At 39.1% G+C, this 23,118-nt stretch overlaps 2 gene segments (V, D, J or C); both read right to left on the reverse strand.

Annotated features, from left to right (window-relative positions):
- Window positions 1-259: 259 nt before the first annotated feature.
- On the reverse strand, window positions 260-6,939 carry LOC141542960 (T cell receptor beta constant 2-like). The segment is given in 5 exon segments: window positions 260-517; window positions 903-1,009; window positions 1,341-1,358; window positions 1,999-2,385; window positions 6,801-6,939. Coding segments are annotated over 5 exon segments (636 nt in total).
- Window positions 6,940-13,679: 6,740 nt separating this feature from the next.
- LOC141542957 (T cell receptor beta constant 2-like) lies at window positions 13,680-18,930 on the reverse strand. The segment is given in 5 exon segments: window positions 13,680-13,940; window positions 14,318-14,424; window positions 14,782-14,799; window positions 15,580-15,966; window positions 18,054-18,930. Coding segments are annotated over 5 exon segments (729 nt in total).
- Between the last annotated feature and the right edge of the window lie 4,188 nt (window positions 18,931-23,118).

The following is a 23,118-nucleotide window of genomic DNA, read 5'->3' on the forward strand; positions in this document are numbered from 1 at the left end:
GGATATTGTGATACTGCCCAGGTTTTCCCCCCAAATACAGCATCCAGCACTCATTGGCTTAACTGGAGTACCTATGTAAAGACAATGAGTTTGATGACTATTTTTTGAAACTCAAGGAGGAGGATGGTAATATAACCTCTTCCTTTGCTCAAACAGGTTTTCCATTAACTATTCTAATACTTTCTTGAATTCTGTGTTCTGACTTAGAGGAATGTTTCCTTATTAAGTCAATGAGAAAAAAAAATAGAGGCATAGATGGTAACTGCTAAGCCAGGGAAGGCTTTTTTATTATTATTATTTCTTCAAGATCAAACCATCATCTTTTCTCCTTAGAATTAGAATGTTCTCTTTGGAGAGACTTATGAAAGATGGGCATAAAGACTGAGGGAACAATAGCTTTTCTGGAACACAGAAGAGGAATAGAGAAAGCAGAAACCAAGGTGGGGTACTGAATCCTTCTGTTTTCTCTTCCCTATTTTCATCTCCACAGGTGGTATCAGGAATATTTTTTCTTGACCTAAAGAAGACACACAAATATCTCTTATTAATCTCACAGGTAACTTGACAGTGGGGAATGGAATTAAGTAAAGAGACATGTTGAGGAAAGGAAAGCTAAGGACTGGGGACTATCTATGATGATGCCTTTGTAAGAGACTGGATTCATGTTAGAATTCATTGATCATACATTTTAATTTCACCTTGATTTTCTCCATTTCTACCAATACCATTTGTAAGATTAAAAATTAAAATTACTTGGAGCTACTTCTAGGGAACTTGAGAGGTAATTTATTTCCTCCTTCACATTTTTCCTATCCTTTGTGTACATATGGGTACATCATAATTTTTAGGGTTGGTTCTACTTCACAATTGTGTCCCATTTTTTCTCTCTTTTTTCTTCTTACCATGCTTCTCCACACCAGGACACTGACTAGCAGGCCATACAGCATGGCTTTCCCCAGCAGGATCTCGTAAAGGAATGTGGCGGACTGGATACTGCGCTGATATGACTCTAAGGGTAAAGAATCCACACTTGTAAACACATTACTCTGGCTTCCTCTAGTCCCATATTGCCATCACTTATTGGGACAAGGGAGGAACATAACCAAACAATCAATCCATTTATCAATAAACAATTATCAAATATTTATTTAGTGCCAGGCACCACTAGTGTGGTAAGCATTGGGAATACAAAAAAAAAAAAAAAGGCAAAAGAAAATCCTGTTCCCAAGAAATTTACATGTATGCTCAAGGAATACATATATGCTCAAGGAATATCTCGGCTATAGTTGCTAGCAAAAGAGTAGGGAATAAGGAGAAAAGAGAAAAAGAGATTTACTTACCAGAGGTAAGACCACAATCTGAAAGAGAAAATTGGAGACATGCTTGATAATTCTTGGCTTTCCCAAAGATGCTGTCTTTTAAGTAAGACACATAGTTAAATCATGACTATAGATCTAGCGAACAAAATAAATTATAAGGCAGAAAAAATTACATGTGATCTTAAAATCTTAATGCCTTTGGATTTAACCTTTGCCTTACTTCTCTTTTTGCTACTACTTTGACAAAAATACATTATGTTTATAATTGTGGGCAAATGGAAGGATGCAAGATCATAGAGATGTTCTGTAAATTGTACAAGTTGCTAGTCAGGTGCTGCTATCTGCAAGACTCTGATTGGGGTTGAAGGAAAAAGGTCAGCCTGGATTGATATCTAATTCATGAAAGAAAGGACCTTGATTATTTTCAGAAGAATGTAGCTTTATTCTTTGTCTCTTTAGGTCCATGTTGCCAAGGGAGATTGTTGGGGACAGATTATTTTCTTTCTTTTGTTTTCTGTACTTTTGATTCTGTTTTCCCTCTTTGCTTTGCTTTCAAAAATTTCTTTCAATCTGTTCTTATTTTTTTCTGTGTCTCACCCTCTCTGTGTCTCTGTGTTCTTTTCTGATCTATTTGCCCTCTATATCATCCCCATCCTCCTTTACTCATGATATTTCTCACCTGCCTTTCCCCAGGTCTGGTCACTGACATTCTGGGTGACAGGTTTGCTCCCATTACCCTTCCAATCCTCATCCTCTGAGATCCCATGGAACAGTACTTGGCAACGGAAGCTGTTCTTGGGATTGCGCCAGAAAGGAGCAGAAACCCGGAGCCGGCTGCTCAGTGAGTAGCTTGAGTCATTCTTATAGGGCTGCTCCTTGGAAGGCTGAGGGTCTGTGCTAACCCCAACCTGGGTCTCCTGCCCATTCACCCACCAGCTCAGCTCTACCAGGTCAGGGTAGAAGCCTGTGGCCAGACAGACCAGAGTGGCCTTTCCCTTCTTCTCAATCTCTTCCTCAGATGGCTGAAACACAGTCACCTTTGGGGGACTCACCCTGGTCAGGTCATCTGAAAAATGGAAAAAGGCTGGTATACATGACTGGAAACAGAGCTGTCTTATTATAAAAAGGAAGAAAAGAATATTTTATTTGTCTATTTGTAGCACCCTGTGAAAATTAAGATATTCTCTGTGTTTCTCAAAATCCTATCTATTCTTCAAGGTCTAATTAAAATGCTACTTAGGAATTATAGGATTATCTTTTTAAAGCTTGAAAAAACATAGGAATCATCTTTTCTAATCTCTTCATTTTGCAGAAAAGAAACCTGAAAAAATCTTCCCTGATCTAAGAGATAAAAGTCACAGGATTCCAAAATTCTCTTTTGTACTTGTAATGTTATATTTGGCATAATAATTTTTATGCATGCTTTGTATACATACATATACTTTTTGAATACATTATATTTTATACTCGAATGCAAGTTCCTTGAGTTCAGATATATTATTTTGTTTACTTTATGTTTCTTCTAGTGCATATAGAAAATTACTTTGAATATAGCAAATACTTAATAAGTGGTGATGTAATTAAATTGAAAAGCCTTTTCAAGGATTCTAAATCTAGAATCCTTGAAGGACTTTTTTTCCTTGTATACTTCATATGTTTAAAGCTATGCTTCTATCATTTAATTCCCAATTCCTTTTCTCTAGTGGTAGACTTCTTTAAGCTGGGCCTTCAAGCCTATCTCTCTTTCATATCTCCATGTTTATTTCAAAGGCACAACTATTCTTCTGGATATTCATCACTGGAGTTATTCTCTCCCTCAATCCTATTATGTGGGATTCCAAAAATCTTATTGTCTGGAACTAAGATTTTGGGGACATCTAACATAACGATTGTCAACCTTACCTCTATAACCTTTCCAACTTCTGTCCTCTTCTCTGCATTCATTTGATTTTTTCCTTATTTCAGGTCCTTAACATCACTTACCTGGTCTGTTTCTTTACCTTTTCGATTGGTCTCACAGTCCCTTCTCTAATTCTTCTGTATAATTGCTACATTCAAATTCCTAAATCACAGATGATCATACCTCTTCCCCCAAGCCTCTCAAACAATCTTCAATGATTTTCTATTAACTCTGTAATAAAAACAACATACTCAGCTGGATATTTAAAATCCTCTATAGTCTGCCTCTCTCCTCTGCTTTTATTTCATATTACTCTTCTTAAAGCACTTCCTGGTCCAGTCAAACTGGACTACTGGCTGGTCCTTGTCCATGACTTTCCATCTACCACCTCCATGCCATTATATAAATTCTCTTCCTCTGATGCCCAAGAGTCCCAGTTTCCTTCCAAGAATGGATTAGGTTTCACCTTCTGTGCCAAATCTTCCCTTCTTTCCCTTCCTTTCCTCTTCCCCACTTATTGGCAGTATTTCCATTTTTAAAGTTCTCTTCATTACTTTGTATGTACTTGTATACCAGTTATTTCCCTAGGAGAATAAGCTATTTGAGTCTCCTATCTCTTTCTCTGTGTCTCCTATACTTTGGACAGTACAGGGGGAAGGGGAGAAATGCTTTAAAATTATTAAATTGACTCAAAACCCAGTAGATTTTACATGTTTACTTCAATCGATAGTCTGAGATATATATATATATATATATATACATATTATATATAAATATATATATATATACATATATATATATATACATATATATATATATATGGATTTGGGGATTTGGGTTTTTGTTTTTTTGGTCATGATGACTTTAGACTGACAAATGTCTGAGAATTTGTATTTGCTTTTGTCAGAATTAACCCAAGGCAGGGCTCTATGGTTTTAATTTGGCTATAGTAACAGGCTCATAGTTTCTTTATCTGTAGCTATCTTCCTACTGTGACAACTCAGAATGATCAGTCATTTGAAGTCATGCACTTTGTTCTAGGCTTTGAACATTTTTTTTCCATTTCCTTAAGGTCTTGCTATTATAGGTGATTAGTTTTATACTCTAATAAACTTATCTATACAGAGCAATAGATAGAATAACAGGCCTAAACTCAGCAAGATCTGACCTCAAATTCCCCAAAAGCCCTCAGAAATTTACTAATCATGTACCCATGGGATTATTGCCTCAGTTTCCTCATCTGTAAAATAAACTGAAAAAGGAAGTGCAAATCACTCCAATATCTTTGCCCAAAAAAAATCCCAAATAGGGTCAGTAAGAGTCAGATAAGACTAAATTAACCACAAACTCATAAATTAAAGAGATTTCTATGGGGATAGAGATCCTCTCTTATTTATCTTTATAATCTCTATATTACTAAGAGCTAAAATGGTTGTTTATGAATTAGTCAGGGTCTTAATGATGAATGAAAGAAAAAAAATTTAATAGAAATCCAATTCTCCTTTCTACAATCATAGTTGGAAGTGATCTAAGATCTTTACTGAAAAATGAAGGAGGTATACATTCTCAACAAGTGTCCATCCAGCCTTTGCTATCCCCAGGATAGGGAACTCACCACCTGTCAAAGCATATTTTTGGGTAGCTCAAATTGATAAGAAATCCTTCCCAAGATTGAGCTGAAATATTCCTCCCTAAAAATTCTATATTAATCTTTGTTCTTCCCTCTAGTGCCAAGAGGGATACATAAAATCCCTATTGCACAAGAGAATACATCAACCATTAGGTTCCCATTGCACCCTTCTAAAGTAAAACCCATGCATTAAAAAGCATGAAGTCTCTATCCTTCCATATTCCCTCTCTTATCTCTCATTAAACCCAGAGGAGTAACTGTAATGGTGGGGATTTTAGTCTTAGTCTGAGGGAAAAGGAAATATTTCAGGACTTGAGTCAATTACTCAATGGAGACAACAATTTACTCTTCCAATTTTTATAATCTCCTAGTCTGAGAGGTGGGCAAGGTCTGATGGTGCTGGTATGAATATGATCCCTACATTTCATCTCTGTTGGGGACTCATCTCCTTCATTTCAAAAAATAAAGGTTGAAAGAGATGATTTCCTAACATTTTCCAGGTCGAACTCCTATGATATTTTCAAGGAATAAGTTCAGAATCCCAGAGTAAGATAATGAAGGACCAGAGGAGGGGGAGAAGCAGGCTTTGTAATCAATACAGGAATCTACTTTGCAAAGTCAAACCCAACCTGGAGCTGGTTTTCTCCTATTGCCTGGGTCTGTTGCTCCCACACTCCCTCCCACTTTGACCATCAATCAGTGTCATCTTTCCCTTCCTTCCTCTTCATCACCACTAAATAAGTAATTATAGAACACTGTACTACACTTAAAACTCTAAGTGCGCCATTCTATAAATGAAGATGGAGAAACCAACATCTCTCTGTCTCTTTTGTCTCTTGGTCTCTCTCAATCTGTCTGTTTCTGCTAATATTTTCTGCCTTCTTCAGTTACTCTATAGAATAAATAGTTTCTTTTAGAGCAGGATTCCAGCATTTAGATCTGGAAAGGACCTTAGAACTCCTATAGCGCAATGGTCTCATCTTATAGAGGATGTACTTGAAGCCCAGAGACATAGATAAAGTGCCTTGCCCAAAGTCATGCAGGATGGGAATCTGTCTGAACATACAGCCTCTCCATCCAAATTCAGTTTCTTTTTTTTTTCATGACTCCACACTGCCTGGCTGTTAACCAGAATCCTCTGTCTGCAGGGATTCACTTCCTTCCATCTTTATCTCCTTTTCACTCTTTTTGTCCAATGGAGAAGGCTTGGGAAGGACACTCTTCTCAACCCCCTTTAGAGACAAAAACTTACCTTTGCCTTGAAATGGAAAAGTAAAACTCGTTCCCCTTCCTCCTCAAATTAGCCCCATATATTCAAGGCTACCTTTCTCCATCCCCCCTTCCACTTCAATTTATCCCCGTATATCCCAGTTTTCTTGTAGTAAAATCCATTGTTAGGGGAGGAATGGAATGTGGGGGTGAGGAATGGGTGTAAGGGGAGTCTCAGGGTGGTATCTGAGAGAGGGCGAATGAAGCTTTTCCAAAGCCATCTTCGGGGACAAATCCTCCCACCAAGAAATGCTACTAGTTGGGCAATAATTATGGGGAATCCCGACCGTGGGGGGTGGGGGACGGCAGACGGAGCGCTGACTAGGGCTGGCTTGGAGGGTGAATCGCCTGTGCCCTGTAACCGGTTCCTAGAAAAATTGGCAGAGACGAGCCCCAGCAACTAGTCCGCCATGTCTGCCCGGGCAGTGCCGGGGCCTGCCCCCTCCCCAACTCCCCCCAATACCCCCTAAACCTGATAGGTTCAGGAAAGAATCCTCTGTGGGGCAGGAGAGAAGTTGCGCGGGGGTTGGAAACGGCGCCGCTTCTCGCTCTCTGCAGAGCTTTTCCCCAGCACTCTTAGACCCTGGCTAGCGGGGCTCCCCTAAGCCAGGGATCCGCCAAGCTGTGGGGGATGTCTTTCCAGACCTTCAATGCCCTGCATAAGCTGCCCAAGGACACTCACCTATGACGACCAGCCGGCTTCCAGGTCCAAAAGTCTGGGCAGCATTACCAGTCACAGCCCCCAAAGCCCTCACAAAAACCAGCCTCCCAACCACCCTGTGCATTGCACTCTACGCTAGTGACATCGGGGACTCTCGCTGCCTCCATCAGGCCTTTCTACGGGCTTACCGAGCACGAAGAGCCTGGAGCCCGTCCCAAAATAGAAGACGTCTGAGGCTCACAAGCACACAGTCCCGCACACGGATGGACCGGGAGAAGGTGCAGAGAGTCCGTGTGGCAGTCCCCGGCTGTCTCCTAGGCTGGGAGCAGCTGCCGACTCTGCCCTATTCCCTGATCACTGAGGGGGATTAAATGGGAGCGGAGGATGGTCTTACCCAGAACTGTCAGCCTGGTTCCGTCTCCAAAGTATAATTGTGAGCCGGCGTTAGCACAGCAGCCAGGGCCACAGCTCAAACTCGGGAGATCGCTCCCGAAGGGCTTCCAGCTCCCATCAAGGGATCCCGGAAACCTCTGCGTCCCTCCCGCCCCCTCCAGTCCGGCCGTTCCAGAACAAAGGGTAAGGGGGCTAAGGTAAATTATGTTCGTATGGATACCACAAAGGTCAAAGTGCAGCCGCCATTTCCCCAACTCTCCCCCCTTAAACCCCCGATCCCAATCTCACCTACAACATTGAGCCTGGTCCCAGGTCCAAAGTGAAGCTCGTCGTAACACAGTAGGAAGGGCATGGCCAAGAATTCTTCCCCATCCCCTAGAGGCCTCCCTTGCCTTTTAATTCCCTCTTCTTCTGACACTCTCCAGGGTCCTCAGCAAGACTGAATTAAGTGCATATAGTGGGGCACATTTAAATTCAAATCAACATGAAGATAATATGGGCGATTACTCTTCGGGTTCTCAATATTGTGGAAGACTGCTCCTTATTTAACCTTATTGAACATTGATTCCTCCTCACCAGGAGGGATCTTTTGTGACTATAATGCCACAGAACTCTACCCCTTCTGAATCAGCCTCCTGGCTCATACAAATCAAAAGATTGCCTATCATGTAAACCTGGAGATCTTGACCTAAAGCCATGAATTAGAGATAGAAATCGGGTTGTCAGTTGAAGGGAGAAAAGGATCTATAGCTTAGATAGGAATCAAGAAAAGAGTCTCTCAGCTATTGCCTCTGCAGATCACCTTCTCCCTCCACAAAACTGTCCTTTTAGTTACTCCAAAAAAGGAAGAGAGGGAGAGCAATGGACATGCCCAGATTAAGGGATTTTTGTAAAGGCATTTCATAAATTTGAATCATTGTGCCTACCCCCCCCAGTCCCACAATGATACAGCTTGCTACAAGAATAACCCCTCCTCCTAATCCCCTTCCCTCAACCCAGAGGAAGTTTGGGGACGTGCTTGTGGTGGAACAGGAGGAGTAAAGTGGGAAGTGGTGAGGGAACTAAAGAAACAAACTCAGGGCTCTCAGACAGGGAGTAAGATGTACCCCTCCCTAGATGCCACCTGTATAGGAGTATCAGGCTCTACTACTACCTGTGCGCCTTCTGCTTAGTCTCTTATTTATAGAGAAACAGAGTGGGCAGGGCTAAGGTTCAAGGATGGTTTTTCACTTTAGTTAAGGGATTGACACTTGAGATAGTTAGCTACATCTCAATTAGCAAAGGGAGAAAACTTCCAGAGAATCTCAACCTCTAATGAAAAAAATAGTAGGATGGAATAAAAGGGGTTTTTTCAGAGTTGCTGATCCAATCCAAACCTAGGTCTTCTGACTCTGTTAGAATACAAAGTATTAGAGATGTTATACGTTTTGTCTTTCTTTCCCCAGAGTTGGGCACATGATAAGTTCATAATAAAGACAAGTTGATTGATTCCAAATCCAGCATGCTATTTATTACCACACTCTTATTGAAGAAGGAGTTCCTAATTTTTATATGTATATGTATATGTGTGTATATATATATATATCTCAGTTCACCCCTTTAACAGTTTGTGATCCTCATAAAAATCTTTTTAAATGCATAAAACAAGATGTTAAGTACAAAATACAATCTTATTGACTTAAAGTTATTTTAAAACAATTTTTAAGTTTGTCTCTAAGTTAAGAACTGTGTTCTAGGCTCTGAAATAACTTTCAATAACAAGTAGGCTACTGACTTATCAAGGAACAAAAACACTTACAAAGCAGCTAAGTTCCTTGTGCTCCAAACTTTTTTGTGTCCCTCTTTTACTTCTTGGGTTTCACTTTTTTTTCCCCTTAGAGATGGAGTTTGCTTTCTCAAGATCTCATAGTATCCCTTCCAGGGAAAGTAAAATGAAAGAAGAAATAATTTTACATAATTTGGCCTATTCATACTCTACTTGTTCTATTGTATTCAGTTGTAGGTACTACTTTTCAGGAAGACTTTAACAATTTGAATCAAATCCACAACTAGAATTGTGAGGGTACTTGCAATTTTGTCATATATTAATTATGTGAAAGGAAAGCTTTTCCTTAGAGAAAAGAGTTATAGAAATACTTTCTAACACTTTAAACTCTTCCTAAAAAGAATAGTGAAATTCCTCAATGGCTCCTTGTCATTGCAGTATTCAAGGCTGATTTGATAACCATATGGCACAGAGTAGCTATAAGGCTATGTGATTAGGATCCAAATGGCTGTTATTGGTGAAATACTTTTCTACTTTTGCCACTTGTGGAAACAATAGCCCACTTATCACTGAAAACAAATTAATATAATAGAGTTGAGACTCAATCTAGGCCTGAGGACTTTTTTTCATAGATATTTCAATAATTGTATTTCAATAGAATGAATTTCTTCACAGTCCTATGTCTTTTTGAATTATTTATTTAAAAATCATTTTAAATGTTTTCAAAATGTTTTATTTTATTTAAGAACAATTTATTTATTTATTTAAAAATACACACAAAAGATTAAGGTTTCTAATCTAGAGATAGGATTATAGTGAAAAGAAAATTGAAGTTAATCATATAGCATTTATAAAGAGCTTACTAAGGACTCAGCTTTGGGGATACAAAGACAATAAGGTCTTCCCTATAAGATATTTCCCCAGAGTCAACCACACTGAATTTATTCCCCCCCAAAGATCAAAATAAATCAAGAAAAAACCCAGATAGAGTCAGTTTGAGAGGCAGCATGGATAAATGATAGAGATTATGAGACTGTCAGAAAAACATAATTTGGATCCTGTCTCTGACATTAGTTGTATGACACTGGGCAAATCACAACATCTAAGGGCTCCTGGACATCTTTATGGCAATATATAGCAGAATAGTTGCTGATTTGTCTTGGGGAAATTTCTTAGCAAAGAGAGCTCTCTCTGCCAAAACAATTCCATGTTCTGATTTAAAAAAAAAAAAAAAAAAAGGTTTACATGAATTTCAAGGCATTCCAAAAAGAGGAAAAAACGTCAAATAAGAGGAATCTATGTAAGGGTTCTGTGTGAAGGGATATGGTCCTAGAGAGATATAGTCCTAGATTTTTATGTGGCATTAGTGAATGTTAATGCCCTAATGGTATGAATATGAACTTTAGAGTATCTTTTCTTTTTAAATTCTCACTCTTTTGGCCACTTTAAGTCACTGACTCAGAAAGCAGAGCCCCTCAAAATCCTGGGCCTGGAGCAATCCCCCAGTCTATTATATCTGGGTAATAGTTTTTTGATTTCCTCTTAGTCTCTTTATCCCATCTATTCCCAGTCTGATCTACAGGAGAATACTTCTTTCAAAAACTGAAGAACAAGAAGGGTCTAATGATCTTATAATGTAACTAATTACTCGGACTGGTATGAATCATGGGTTGTGTCAGGATTCCAATTTCTGAAATAATCCTTAGTTTCTCTCATCCTGCATTCTTTGGTTCTCTCAGGAGACATACTTGGTGGCAAGAACATTTGATGGCATTTAGTAAATCAAAATTCCCTGGATGGAGTGAGCAAGGATAAAAGTTACATGTTGAGCAGAAATAGGATGGGCAAGCCAAATGGGATCCATTTACCAGATAATGTAGAGGATCTTTCTACAGAGAGAGGCAGGAAAGCTCAAGACATACAAACATAGACCTGGTCCCAGACTTCAAAGAGATTTCACTTTGTAGGGGTAGGAGGAAAGAAGATAGGATTCTATCTTCTACCTTCTAGCTATTAGTATATAAAGAAAGACAGGATTGTTCTAGTCAAGTGATAAATTAAGTAAAACAGAAATCAATTTTATAGAACTTGAAGACAGAACCAGTTCTTGGGTCATGTAGGTGTGCTGAAAACCTTTTGCTTAAAAAGTAGCCATTTGACTCAGTGATTGCATGAGTGGGGTACCTTTAACACAAATGTTTCCACTCCCTCTGTAACTTGCTTTTTGAGGCATCTAGATGGTGCAATGGATAGAGCACTGGGCTTGGAGCAAGTAAAACCTGAGTTCTCAGCAAGTCACTTAAACTTCTGTCTCTGTATCCTCAACTATAAAGTGAGGATAATAATAAAACTAACTCTTAGAGTTGTTGTGAAAATCGAATGAAATAATATTTATAAAATCCTTAATCCTGTGCCTGGCACACAGTAGATGTTTAATAAATGTTTTTTTTTTATTTTTTTGGATCCTTTTGGAAGAGAAACCTTGAGTCTTCCCCTCTCAGTTTGATCCCCCCTTCTCTGTCTCTGTCTCTCTTTTTCTCTCTTTTCCTTCCTTCCCTCCTTCCTTCCTTCCTTCCTCCCTCCCTCCCTCCCTCCCTCCCTCCCTCCCTCCCTCCCTCCCTCCCTCCCTCCCTCTCTCTCTCTCTCTCTCTCTCTCTCTTTCTTTCTTTCTTTCTTTCTTTCTTTCTTTCTTTCTTTCTTTCTTTCTTTCTTTCTTTCTTTCTTTCTTTCTTTCTTTCTTTCTTTCTTTCTTTCTTTCTTTCTTTCTTTCTTTCTTTCTTTCCTTCTCTCTCTCTCTCTCTCTCTCTCTCTCTCTCTCTCTCTCTCTCTCTCTCTCTCTCTCTCTCTCAGCAAAAGAAACCATTTTTTGCCTCTTTTCTTACATATACTTAAACAATGAGTGGGCATTGCCTCAGCTAAATTGAGACTTGTTAAAGACCGTAGGTTAAAAAGACCAAGGCCTTCCATTCATCTTGAGTCATCTCTAATTCTCTAATTGTTTTGATCTATATCTTACTACCAAACCCAGGTGGTTCTGGAGGAGAAGGTGAGGCTGTTGACCATGCACAGCCCTTACTCAAATCTAACTCACTTGCATGTCATGACATCACCTTCTTGATCCTCTTCTAGAATGAAGGACAAACAACAACAATCATTGAATTGAAACCATTTTCTCCTCAGTTACAAATGATTAATTTATTTAAAAATATTATCTTACCTTCATTTCTTAATATATACTTCATTCTTCCTTAACTCTAGTAAGTCATGACTTGTAAAGAACCACAACAACAAAAGAGAATAAACAATGGAATAGAGCAAGAGTAGAGAATGCATTAAGTTGATATGATGGTTTATAAAATGTTCTTTCTATCCTTTGAATTTCCCACTTAGAAAGAATGAGGTAGGTGTATTTTTCTATTATATTTTTATATATACTTAGCTTAGTCATTATATTTACAGTTTGGGGTTCTATATTCTTTCCATTTGCACTTCTGTATTCATTGGACATGGTTTTTTTCTCATTGTTTTTATTTTATTCTATATCAGGTCATATGTCTTCTCATGCTTCTGAGAATTCTTCATATTCATAGTTTCTTATGCTACGATAATATTCCATTGCATTTATGTAACCTGATTTGTCTAAAGGAATCTATTTGATTTTCAGTTCTTTGCTGCTATAAAGAGTGATGTTGTGATTATTTTATGAGACTTATTTTTCTGTCTTTAATTTACATGAAGCATATGTCTAGCAGTGATATCTCTGAAGTAAGGGATATGGACATTTTAGTCACTTAATTTAAAAAAAAAATCATCATGATAATTGTACCCCAGAATAGTTGAACCAACTTCCTAGCTCCACCAATAGTATATTAGTATGTTTTGTCTTTCTATAGTCTCTCTAAAATTGAGTATTACCATCTGTCATTTTTAAAATCAAAGTTATTGATGTGAATTGAAACATAAAATTTGATTTATATTTCTTTTATTGTTAATGATTGGATTCTGCTATGATTTCTTTTCTTAGTTTACATTTTTACTTTCTTCAGATTTTTATTAACTTCTATGCAGATTACTTTGGACTCTCTATATCAGTCCCAATCTCTCTCATTAGCTTCAATCCCCAATTATTAACTCTAGATAAAAATTTATTATCACCTATAGCTATGAATATGTAAAATATTTCTCTCCCTGAATTGTCCCTTGTGAAAGCTTATATTTTTTTCATAACAGGTCCAGATTGCCTTGTAGTCCAAATTTCTTGTTTCCACCTTAATCAATTCACTATCCTTCCCTCCCTTTTATTTTTCCTCACTTTCCACTATTTAACTCATTTTCTGTATTATCTCAAGCCCTTTAATACAATGCCATTCAACTTTTCTTCATATAAGAATTCTATTTATTTTCGTTCTTCAGATACTGCCTTACTGGTTTGAATATTGTGAATACCTTGTGTACAGCATTTTTCCCAATATATCTGTATTCATTAGCATCTACTGGCCTGGATGTACCTCGGAAGTGCCTGTATAAGGACAGGTGAGATTATCAACTATATTTTATGACACTCCAGAAGAGGGATGTTAATGTCACAGTGGGTTTATCTTCTAATAGTGAGGAAACTTTGCTGAGATATTTTTAATGAACTTCTCTCATTCTTCCAAGTCTTGTGATTTGGAAGAATATTCCCAGATTTAAGTTGATGATATGGACGAGGGAGGGTGGGGAGAGAAAAGATAGAGACACAGTTGCTAACAGCTAAGCAAGGCAAGACCTTTTTTATTTCTTCAGGATTAAGTCACTATCTTTGTCCCCTGTGAGCTTCAGAGTTCTTTCTGAGGAGACCTGTGACAGTTGAAGATAGGAACCGAGAAAGTAATAGTTCTTCTGGAACACAGGCTAGGAACAAAAAAAAAAAAAGCACTAGCCAAAATAGGATGCTGAATTCTTCTGGTCTTTCCTCCCTATTGTTATCTCCACTCTTGGCATCAGGAATATTTTTTCTTGGCCTGAGGAAGAGATAAAATTACCATTATCTAGGTTTTCCAGGTAACATAGCAATGAGGAATGGATTTGAAGGAAGAGATATGTTGCAGAAGGAGAAGCTCAAAAGTTACAAATACTTAAGTGTTGTCTCAATAAATAACTGACTCCTGTTGGAGTCCCTTGACTCTAGCCCACCCTGTATATAGGTTTCAATATGAATTTCCCACTTTCCCCAATTCTACTTGTAAATTTAAAACATTCAAATTATTTTGGGTTTATTTTCTGGACTTCTTGGGATTTTCCCCCTTCTCTCTCCTTTTCCTTCAAGAAAATTCCCAAGGGCTGATTTTAGATAATAGACAATGTCCTATTTGCCTTCCTCCTTTTTTCATGCCCTTACCACAGTTCTCCACAACAGGACACTGACCAGCAGACCATACAGCATAGCTTTTCCCAGGAGAATCTCATAGAAGAAGGTGGCAGACTGGATACTTCGTAGATAGGACTCTGTGGGGATAGAAACTCTTACCTATAAGAAAGCATTTTTACCCTCCCCAACCCCATATTCCTACCACTTGATAGAGCAGAGAAGGGGCATATTTCTATATAATGTACAAGATTTGTTATATATGTACATAACTCTTTGTTTATTATCATATTACCTCTCCCATTAGATTGTAAATTCCTCAAGGGCATGGATTGACTTTTCCTTTTTTTTTTTTTTTTTTTTTCTTTTTCTTTTTGGTATCCCAAGTACCTATTAGCTCTCTGCATATAGTAGTTACTTAATAAATATTTATTGACTAACGGCTAATTGACCTAGGTTGCCGCTACTAATACAGAAAAAGAAGAGGTTTCACTTACCAGAAGTAACACCACAATCTGAAAGAGAAAATTGGGGACATATGTGAGAAGCCCAGAATTTCCCCAAGATGTTCTCTTTTAGACAGCATACAGGGATTAACATAAGCTTATAGGCTAAAACCATAAATAAATTGCAAAGCAAATATTCATAATTCAAATAAAATATGAATTCGGATTTATTCAGACGTAACCCCAGTCCTATATTTCTCTCCTTAACACAATCATTAAAAAAGAAACCCTGTGATCTTGGACAAATGGAAGGATGCAACAACAGAACACTATGTGAATTCCTGAACTACACAAGTTGGTAGGCTAGGGGTGTACTCTATAAGATTCTAATTGTGACTGAGCAAGAAAAGTGTGTTAGGATTGATATCATCTTCACCAAAGAAATGTCCTTGGTTACTTTCAGGGAAATGAATTTTCTCCTTTTTGAATGAAAGGTCTAGGGAGATCCTTGGAGATAGTTTATTTTGGTTCTCTATTTGATTATCTGTCTTCCCTCTCTTCCTCCTCCTCCTCCTCCTCCTCCTCCTCCTCCTCCTCCTCCTCCTCCTCCTCCTCTTTCTGCTTCTCCATTCTTCTCCTCTTCCTCCATTCTTCCCCTCCTCCTCCTCTTTCTCCTCATATTCTTCCTCTTTCTCCTCTCCCTCTTTCCCTTTCTCCCCATGATCCTCCAACCTCTGTCTCTGACTCTCTGTCTCTGTCTCTCTCTGGATACTACCTCATTGGTTTCCTTCTCTGAATCTATTTTTTCCCACACTATTTCTATCTTGGACCAGCTTATGTTGTTCTCACCTGCCTTTCCCCAGGTCTGGTCACTGACATTCTGGGTGACAGGTTTGCTCCCATTACCCTTCCAGTCCTCATCCTCTGAGATCCCATGGAACAGTACTTGGCAACGGAAGCTGTTCTTGGGATTGCGCCAGAAGGGAGCAGAAACCCGGAGCCGGCTGCTCAGTGAATAGCTCGAGTCGTTCTTATAGGGCTGCTCCTTGGAAGGCTGAGGGTCTGTGCTGACCCCAACCTGGGTCTCCTGCCCATTCACCCACCAGCTCAGCTCCACCAGGTCAGGGTAGAAGCCTGTGGCCAGACAGACCAGAGTGGCTTTTCCCTTCTTCTCAATTTCTTCTTCAGATGGCTGAAACACAGTCACCTTTGGGGGAGTCACCTTGGTCAAGTCATCTAAAAAATGAAAAGGGATTGGGATCCAGGACTGGTCACAGAGATGTCTTTTTAGTCAGTGAAAGGAGAAAGAGTATCAGTCTAACAACATTTATGCAGTCTAGCATCATCTGCTAACTTACACATGTCAAACTGGATTTCCCTTAGACCTCTCCAAATAAAAAACAAAATCTATTTTTCTATTCTGCCCCATTCCCCATCTTTCCCTTTTTCCAAACTTTCTTAGTCACCACCATACTTCATATTGCTCAGGCTTTCAACCTCAATGTCATTCTGTATTTTCATTCTCACTCATTACAAATATATATTTTGCAAATCTTATTTCTATCTTTGCAATATCTCTTATACTTCCTCTTCTCTGCATTCACATAGATGCAGTTCCTTAGTTCTTCACACAAGGAGTATTTCACTAGTCTTGATTTTCTTGCCTCAAGTCTCTCCCCAGTCCAAACCATCCTAATTCAGATGCCAAAGCCATCTTGCCAAGGCAAAGGTCTGGTCTTGGCCCCAATACCACTCTGCTTCTCAACACACTCCATTGACTCCTTATTATCTCCAGGATCAAATATAAAATATTACATTTGGCTTTTAAAGCCCTTCAATCCTGGCACCTTTCTACTTTCCCAATCTTTTTAATTTGATTTCCCTCTACCAACACTATAATTAAATGACATCAATCATCTTGCTGTGCCTCAGACACAATACTCAATTTCTCCTCTGTCCTTTTTTTTTTTTTTTTTTTTTTTTACTTTGTTTTTACTGGCTGTCATCTTTATTTGGAAAGTTCTCTCTCTTCACATCTGCCTTTTAGCTTCCTTGACTTTCTTCCAGACTTAGCTTGAAAAGATCCTCCTGCAAGAGAGCTTTACTTAATAACTTTCCCCCACCTTCTCTCTAGTATTACTTTCTCATTACTCTATCTATCTCTTCTATGTACATAATAGTTTGAATGTTATCTTCCCAACAAGAGTATGAACTGCTGGAGGTAGGCACCATGTTTTAATTATTTTTTTTAATATCCTTGGGATTTTGCACAATTTAATTTTATGATCTGACAAGTCTCTCTAACCCCAGTTTCTTTTTATGTAAAATATGATCTTGTTGGAAAACCTCTAAGGTTCGTTCAGTCCTAGGTCTTTGATTCTATGGCCAGACTTTTCCAAGGAACATAATACCTATATTCAAAATTGGCTCTGCATCTCCTCTCCCTCATCCCAACCCCACCAGATTTTCTACATTCTCTCTGAGTACATTGCTTAACGATTTGCTCCATTCTTTTTTAGGGAATTTCTCTGTACTTACACCCAACAGATATCTTGTCTCATCACAGCCTAGTTCAGATTTGGAGAGGCAGGATCATTTTCCTCCTTCCTAGGGCTTTCTATTCAGGTAGTTAGCATTTCTAAGCTAAAATGCTCATGTAGGCTTGATTTTCTAAGATGGAACCTGGTACCCACTGAAGCCACATGAAATTCTGTCTTTAGTCATTTGAAGTTCACAAGCACAGGCAATTGCAACTGCAAATTTCCCCTTTTCTCTGAGTTGTAACTGCCACTCCCTATCCTTGCTTTGACCTTGCTGATTTCAATAGACATTATTTTTGAATTCTTAAAATTAGCTCAAGGAGACTTAGAGAGCTTGTGAGAGATGAGACAGGAGATGAAGAAATAGACAATTCACTTGGAGTGCAGATGAGATAAAGATGGAAATGGAAAAAAGAAGGAGGGATGAATGCAGAATTAAGGGAGTGAATGGGAAAGATGAAAAAAAGATGAGAAAAACAGATGGATAAAGACAAATAAAAACAAAGCTAATTTGGGACCAAGGATGAGAGGAAAAGAAGCTACAAAACAATCTAAAGTTTAAGATATGTATGTGGATTCAAGAGCTCAGCCTTATGGAGAAAGACAGATCAAGGATCATGGAAAATGAGCCAGGGTTGCCTCTCGAGAAGACAGAGAGGATCACTTCAGATCCAGAAGCTCAGAGTTGGTTCGGATCCCATTTTCTCTCTTAGCATTAATTCAAAGAATTGACAATGTGAAACAAAGTTATGTGCCCCCCAATTTAATATGGGATTCCCATACCTGTCACTACAAGCTTGGTTCCATCTCCAAAAGTGAGGGGTGAGTTGTTCCACAGCCCTAAACTGCTACTATAAAACCAGTGCTCTCTTTCATTTTCTTCCCTCTCTGAAATGACATCCCAGGTGAGCTCTGATGGGAATGGAAGTGAATTACTGGGCTCATTGTGAACAAAGGCATCTGGCCAAAAGAAGACCATGGTGAAAGAAGAAAAGTTTTTGAAGTACAACAGGGAGAAATCAGTGGAAGAGAGAGGAAAGATATCATGGGAGCCTTATACATAAAGAGGGATCCTGAACAAATATTTGCTGACTGGAATGGACTAGACAGACATTCAAGAGAAACAGAAAGAGGAGTGCAAAAAAAAAAAAAGGAACAAACTCAGAGGTCCATGGGAAAGTGAACAGCAGCTCCTGGACTAGGGAAGAAAAATTACATTGGTTGAGTGTCATCCAAAGTTTTACAGAAGCAGTGACAAAAGATCTGGAGAATGAAAGAGTTAAAGTCCATAGTGGAGTCCATGGAAGGGAGGATAAGAAGGCTTAAGGTACTGTACCACTCCCTACCACCCTAGACCCCACTTCTTACCCAAGACTGTTAGCTAAGTCCCCTCTCCAAAGTACTCCTCCCAAATGTTAATATATCAAAACAAGATTATAGCAAAACAAACATATCTTGAGCAGGGAATTCCTGTCAAACTATGTCCCATCTTGATTGTCTAGATAAGGAAGAGGGGGCTACCTCCCAATTCATCCCTCAAGTAGGCATTTTCCTTTTCCCCTTTTCTTTGATGATGTTCCTTAGTTTTTGTCCTATCCCTGTCCCTCTTGGGACCTCACCCCGAGGGAATCCTGACCACCAGATTTATAGCATGGGAAAAACTGCTTTGCTTACCTACAACAAACAGCCTGGTGCCACTTCCAAAGTACTGTCTTTCATTGCTCACACACCAAAAGACACTGGAAGAAAAACTACTCCTGCCTGCTCTTCCCTCCTTAACTCAAGCCTCCTCTTAGGGACTGTTACTATTCCTGAAAGGTATTTTTAATTTGGAGGTAAAAATACTCTCCACTGTTGGTGGCTATATGGCCATGAAAATATGATCCTCTTCTCTATCTCTTAAGACTTTGGCCCTATTAGTCATAGAGATCCTGAGACTGTTGAGAAGGGAGCCCATGAAATATTTTCCCCCTTAGCATTCATAAGAACAAATTCAGAGTCATAGACTTAAGATTCCAGAAACCATCTATTCCAGACTCTTCTTGTAATTTACCAAAGGTTAGTAAATAATAGGATTTTAAGCCAGTGCCTCTGTTCCAGTTCTAGCTCTCTTCCATCATACCATACTGCTTCTGTTTGAATTCTCATTTCTAATAGAAAATAGGGGAAATCCATTGTAATGACAGGAAGATTAATAAGATGACCTCTGCTATTCTAAGAGTTTGTTTTAAGACAAGGAGCACCGCATTCAGTCATTGGTTAAAATCCCTATAGCCACAGGGACTCCTTTGGTCTTTAATCAGAATAAATAGGCATTTGTATCTGTCTCAGAAAAAATAAACAACACCTCACTCTAACTGTTTAGCCTAAGTTCCCCCATCTGTCCATTCCCTTTTCCAGTTTTATAACCTCCCTAATGCAGGTTTACACTTACCAACAACAAAAAGCTTGGTTCCCATGCCAAAGTACTGCGTATCTCCAGTACACAGTCTCTGACCTTCATTTCAAATCTCCCCTTGTCTATATCCTACCCAGATATCTCCAATGTGCACTGAATCATACCTGGGATTCAGAAAGAAGACTTAGCAGTTAATGTCCACGGATCTCTGGTCTCCCTACCTGGAATGTACACACACACACACACACACACACCCTTTCCCCCCACTCCCAACTCACTTCCAAGATTAGGTCAGGATACTCATATCTGTCTTTTGTAAAATTCAATTAGGAAAGATACATAAAGTTCCCCTATAGAAAATCATATATAGTGAGTATGAATGAAGAAATTTCAAGACCTTCTCTTCACATTGCCCTAGTCTTAAATACTTTAAAGAATTGTCTGGATTCAGAGTAGCAAGATATCTTAGATGTTCTCTAATCTAACTAATGCCAGAAAAAACAAGTGGTCATCCAGCCTTTGCAGGAAGATTTGTAAGGAGAGAAAACCCGAACAACAATCACTTCCTGAGACAGCTTGTTCCACTTAAGGATAGTTTTCATTGTCAGGAAGTTTTCCTTTCCTCAGGTTCCTCTGATTCCTTAGAGGGTCAACATCAGCTCATTTCTTTTCCCCATCCTAATAAAACTATTCAAGTCTCAGGTAAAACAAGAAGATTTCTGAGGATATTAAGTTTTCATTTGACATTTCATAGGACACTGTCTATAGGACTTAAATGAATTAGATCATAGGGGGTCCTGTTTTCAAAGTCCACCTACTGATCTCTTTTCCATCTCCCTCCAGGCTCACCCAAGGACCCTCAAAATCTTACCTGTGACAATCAGTTTGGTGCCTGGTCCAAAATAAAGTTCATAGTTGGCACACCAGGACACAACAATTCCAAAAAGGGGATCTGGGATCGGCCCCACCACAGAATGCCCCGAAGACAAATCACAAGGTTATCTTACCCAAAACAATGAGTCTGGTGCCTTTTCCGAACTGAAGATCTGTGTTTGTCACAGTGATATAGGGTGAGGATGAAAGTTAATCCAGGATTCTGGAGCTGTTTATCCTTGGGCAGAAGGATGGAACCTCCTTATCGAGAGATGGTGAGGATGGAGATCTCTTTCTGTGCTGTACTCCACAAGGGTGACTCCCAAACCCACCAATTCTCTTCCTCCTTTGGTCTATCAGTGGCTATGATAATATTAAGAATTTTTATCATGTTTCATGAGAATCCATTCTTGAGACCATCTCCAGGGAAGAAAGTCTTTTTGTCCTTTCCTATTGTGCTATGTATAAATATTCCTTCTCTAATGAAAAGGACACAATCAGGAGGCAGGTGTCATAGGCAATGGAATTAGATCCTTCCAGAGCAAAGATATCATTCGTTTCCTCCTCTTTGAGTTTAAGGAAAGATTGGTTATATAAGGCAAATAATTCAGTTGATAAGAGTCTCCAGATCTCATTTGGGATGAACTATAGTCATTTTCTCTTCTTCATTTGTAACATAATAGAGTGAGATCTTCTTAAGGCTCCCATTCTCTCTTCTGAGGAAGGCCTTATCTAAGGAATTCCACCTGTGACCTGGGAAATTCTTCTGTGACACTGTTAAGTTTTTTTTTGGATTCAGCATTGCCAATTGTACATGCCCAGGTAGAAGGCCCTTGCTCTACCTCTTGGGTCCACATACTTTTCAAGTTGGAAACTTCTGCCATAGGTCAGGAATAGTGATAGCTGAGTCGAATACTTATTTATTCTCCCTAGGGAGGATTTTGTAAAGGCACACCATAGGGTTGAATCACCGTGGCCCCCTGTCCCCACAATGTTACAGTCTCATACATAAACAGTTCCTTTCTCAGACTCACACCTTTGAGCTAGAAAGAAACCACAGGAACAGCTGCTTCTGGGCTTATGTGTGTAGAGAGGTGGGTGGTATTACAAGTGAATGTAAATATATGGGGGTATGTGGGCTGGGCCAAGGAGTTCCTTCCTCACTCTTACTGTCATTCATGGTATATTCTCAGTAGTTTTGAGCACCCAGTTGGACTCCCTACAGAGGGCATTGGCTTTTCTCTAAGTGTTTTGCTCCTCCTTATATCTTCCTCCATCCCTGTTCCACCTCCAGATTCCCTGGATCCCTGAGCTTTGGGGGCAGCTCTATCTTTTTTCTCTCACACACAAAAATGTAAAAAATTTGTATATTTTACTTAGGATAGAGATGTTCAAACACATAGACTGTACAAGGTGGGAAAGCCATTGGATTCAGAGTCAGAGAAGTCAGCTCTACTACTTAACATGAGTTGTTTTAGGCGGGTCACCTCATTTCTACCAGACAAGGGAGTTAAATTACAACATTATGGCTATATTCTCTGATCCCTAGACTTTTTTTTCTCCAGGAAACAGCGATGCCTCATATTTGAGCCCCAAGGAAGAATAATGGGGAGGTCCTTGGACAACTGCTTTTAAGCTATTTCACAGGACATTAGTTTTCTCAGTCCCAGTTCAAGCATGGTCTTGGCTGCCTAAGAATCTAATCAGCTATGATATTGATTGTGTCTCAAGGAGGTTTGAATGGGAGGCCAATAAAGTACTAGAAGTTGATACCCGGGTATTTAGATGCTAACTTTCCAGTTTCTCTTTGTATTCCAGTAGTCTTACTTTCCAGGTTACTGTCACAGGATAAGAGGTGAGAATTACCACAAAGGGGAGCTAGACGCAGCATATGCCACAGATGTGGAGAACTGGTGGAGTCAATCAATAAATATATATTAAGCAACTAGTATGTAACACACTGTGTGGAGCATTGGGGATACAGTCACAGGATAAGAGGCGAGAGTTACCACAAGGGGGAGGTAGGCATAGGATATGCCATAGGTATGTAGAGCTGGTGGAGTCAATCAATAAATATATATTAAGCAGCCAGTATATAATACACTGTGTTGAGCATTGGGGATACAAAGAAAGATAAAATACTATTCCTATTCATAACCAAACAAGCAAACAACCATGTCCACAGAAAACTTTATACAGAATATATTTGGAGATAATCAACAGAGAGAAGGCACTAGAATTAAGAGGAATGATTGTAGAAGGTGAGATTTTAATTGGGGCTTGAATGAAACCTGGAAAGTCAGGAGGTAGAAATGAGGAAGGAGCATTCCAGGTAAGAAGTCAAGTTCTCTTGCAGATTACAAGGTAGTTGTGTATGAGTGTGTGTGTATGAATGTGTGTGTGTGTGTGTGTGTGTGTGTGTGTGTGTGTGTAAGGTTTAAGAATAGAAAATGGAGATGAAGGGCAGGTAATGAAGGGTTTTGAATATTAAACAGAGGATTTCATATTTATCCATGGAGTGTTGAAGATGAGTTTTTGAGAGGAGATATAGGAACATGTGAATAGCATTAAGTTGAT

This window comes from Sminthopsis crassicaudata, chromosome 5 (assembly GCF_048593235.1).
Source record: "Sminthopsis crassicaudata isolate SCR6 chromosome 5, ASM4859323v1, whole genome shotgun sequence".
Classification (NCBI taxonomy): domain Eukaryota; kingdom Metazoa; phylum Chordata; class Mammalia; order Dasyuromorphia; family Dasyuridae; genus Sminthopsis; species Sminthopsis crassicaudata.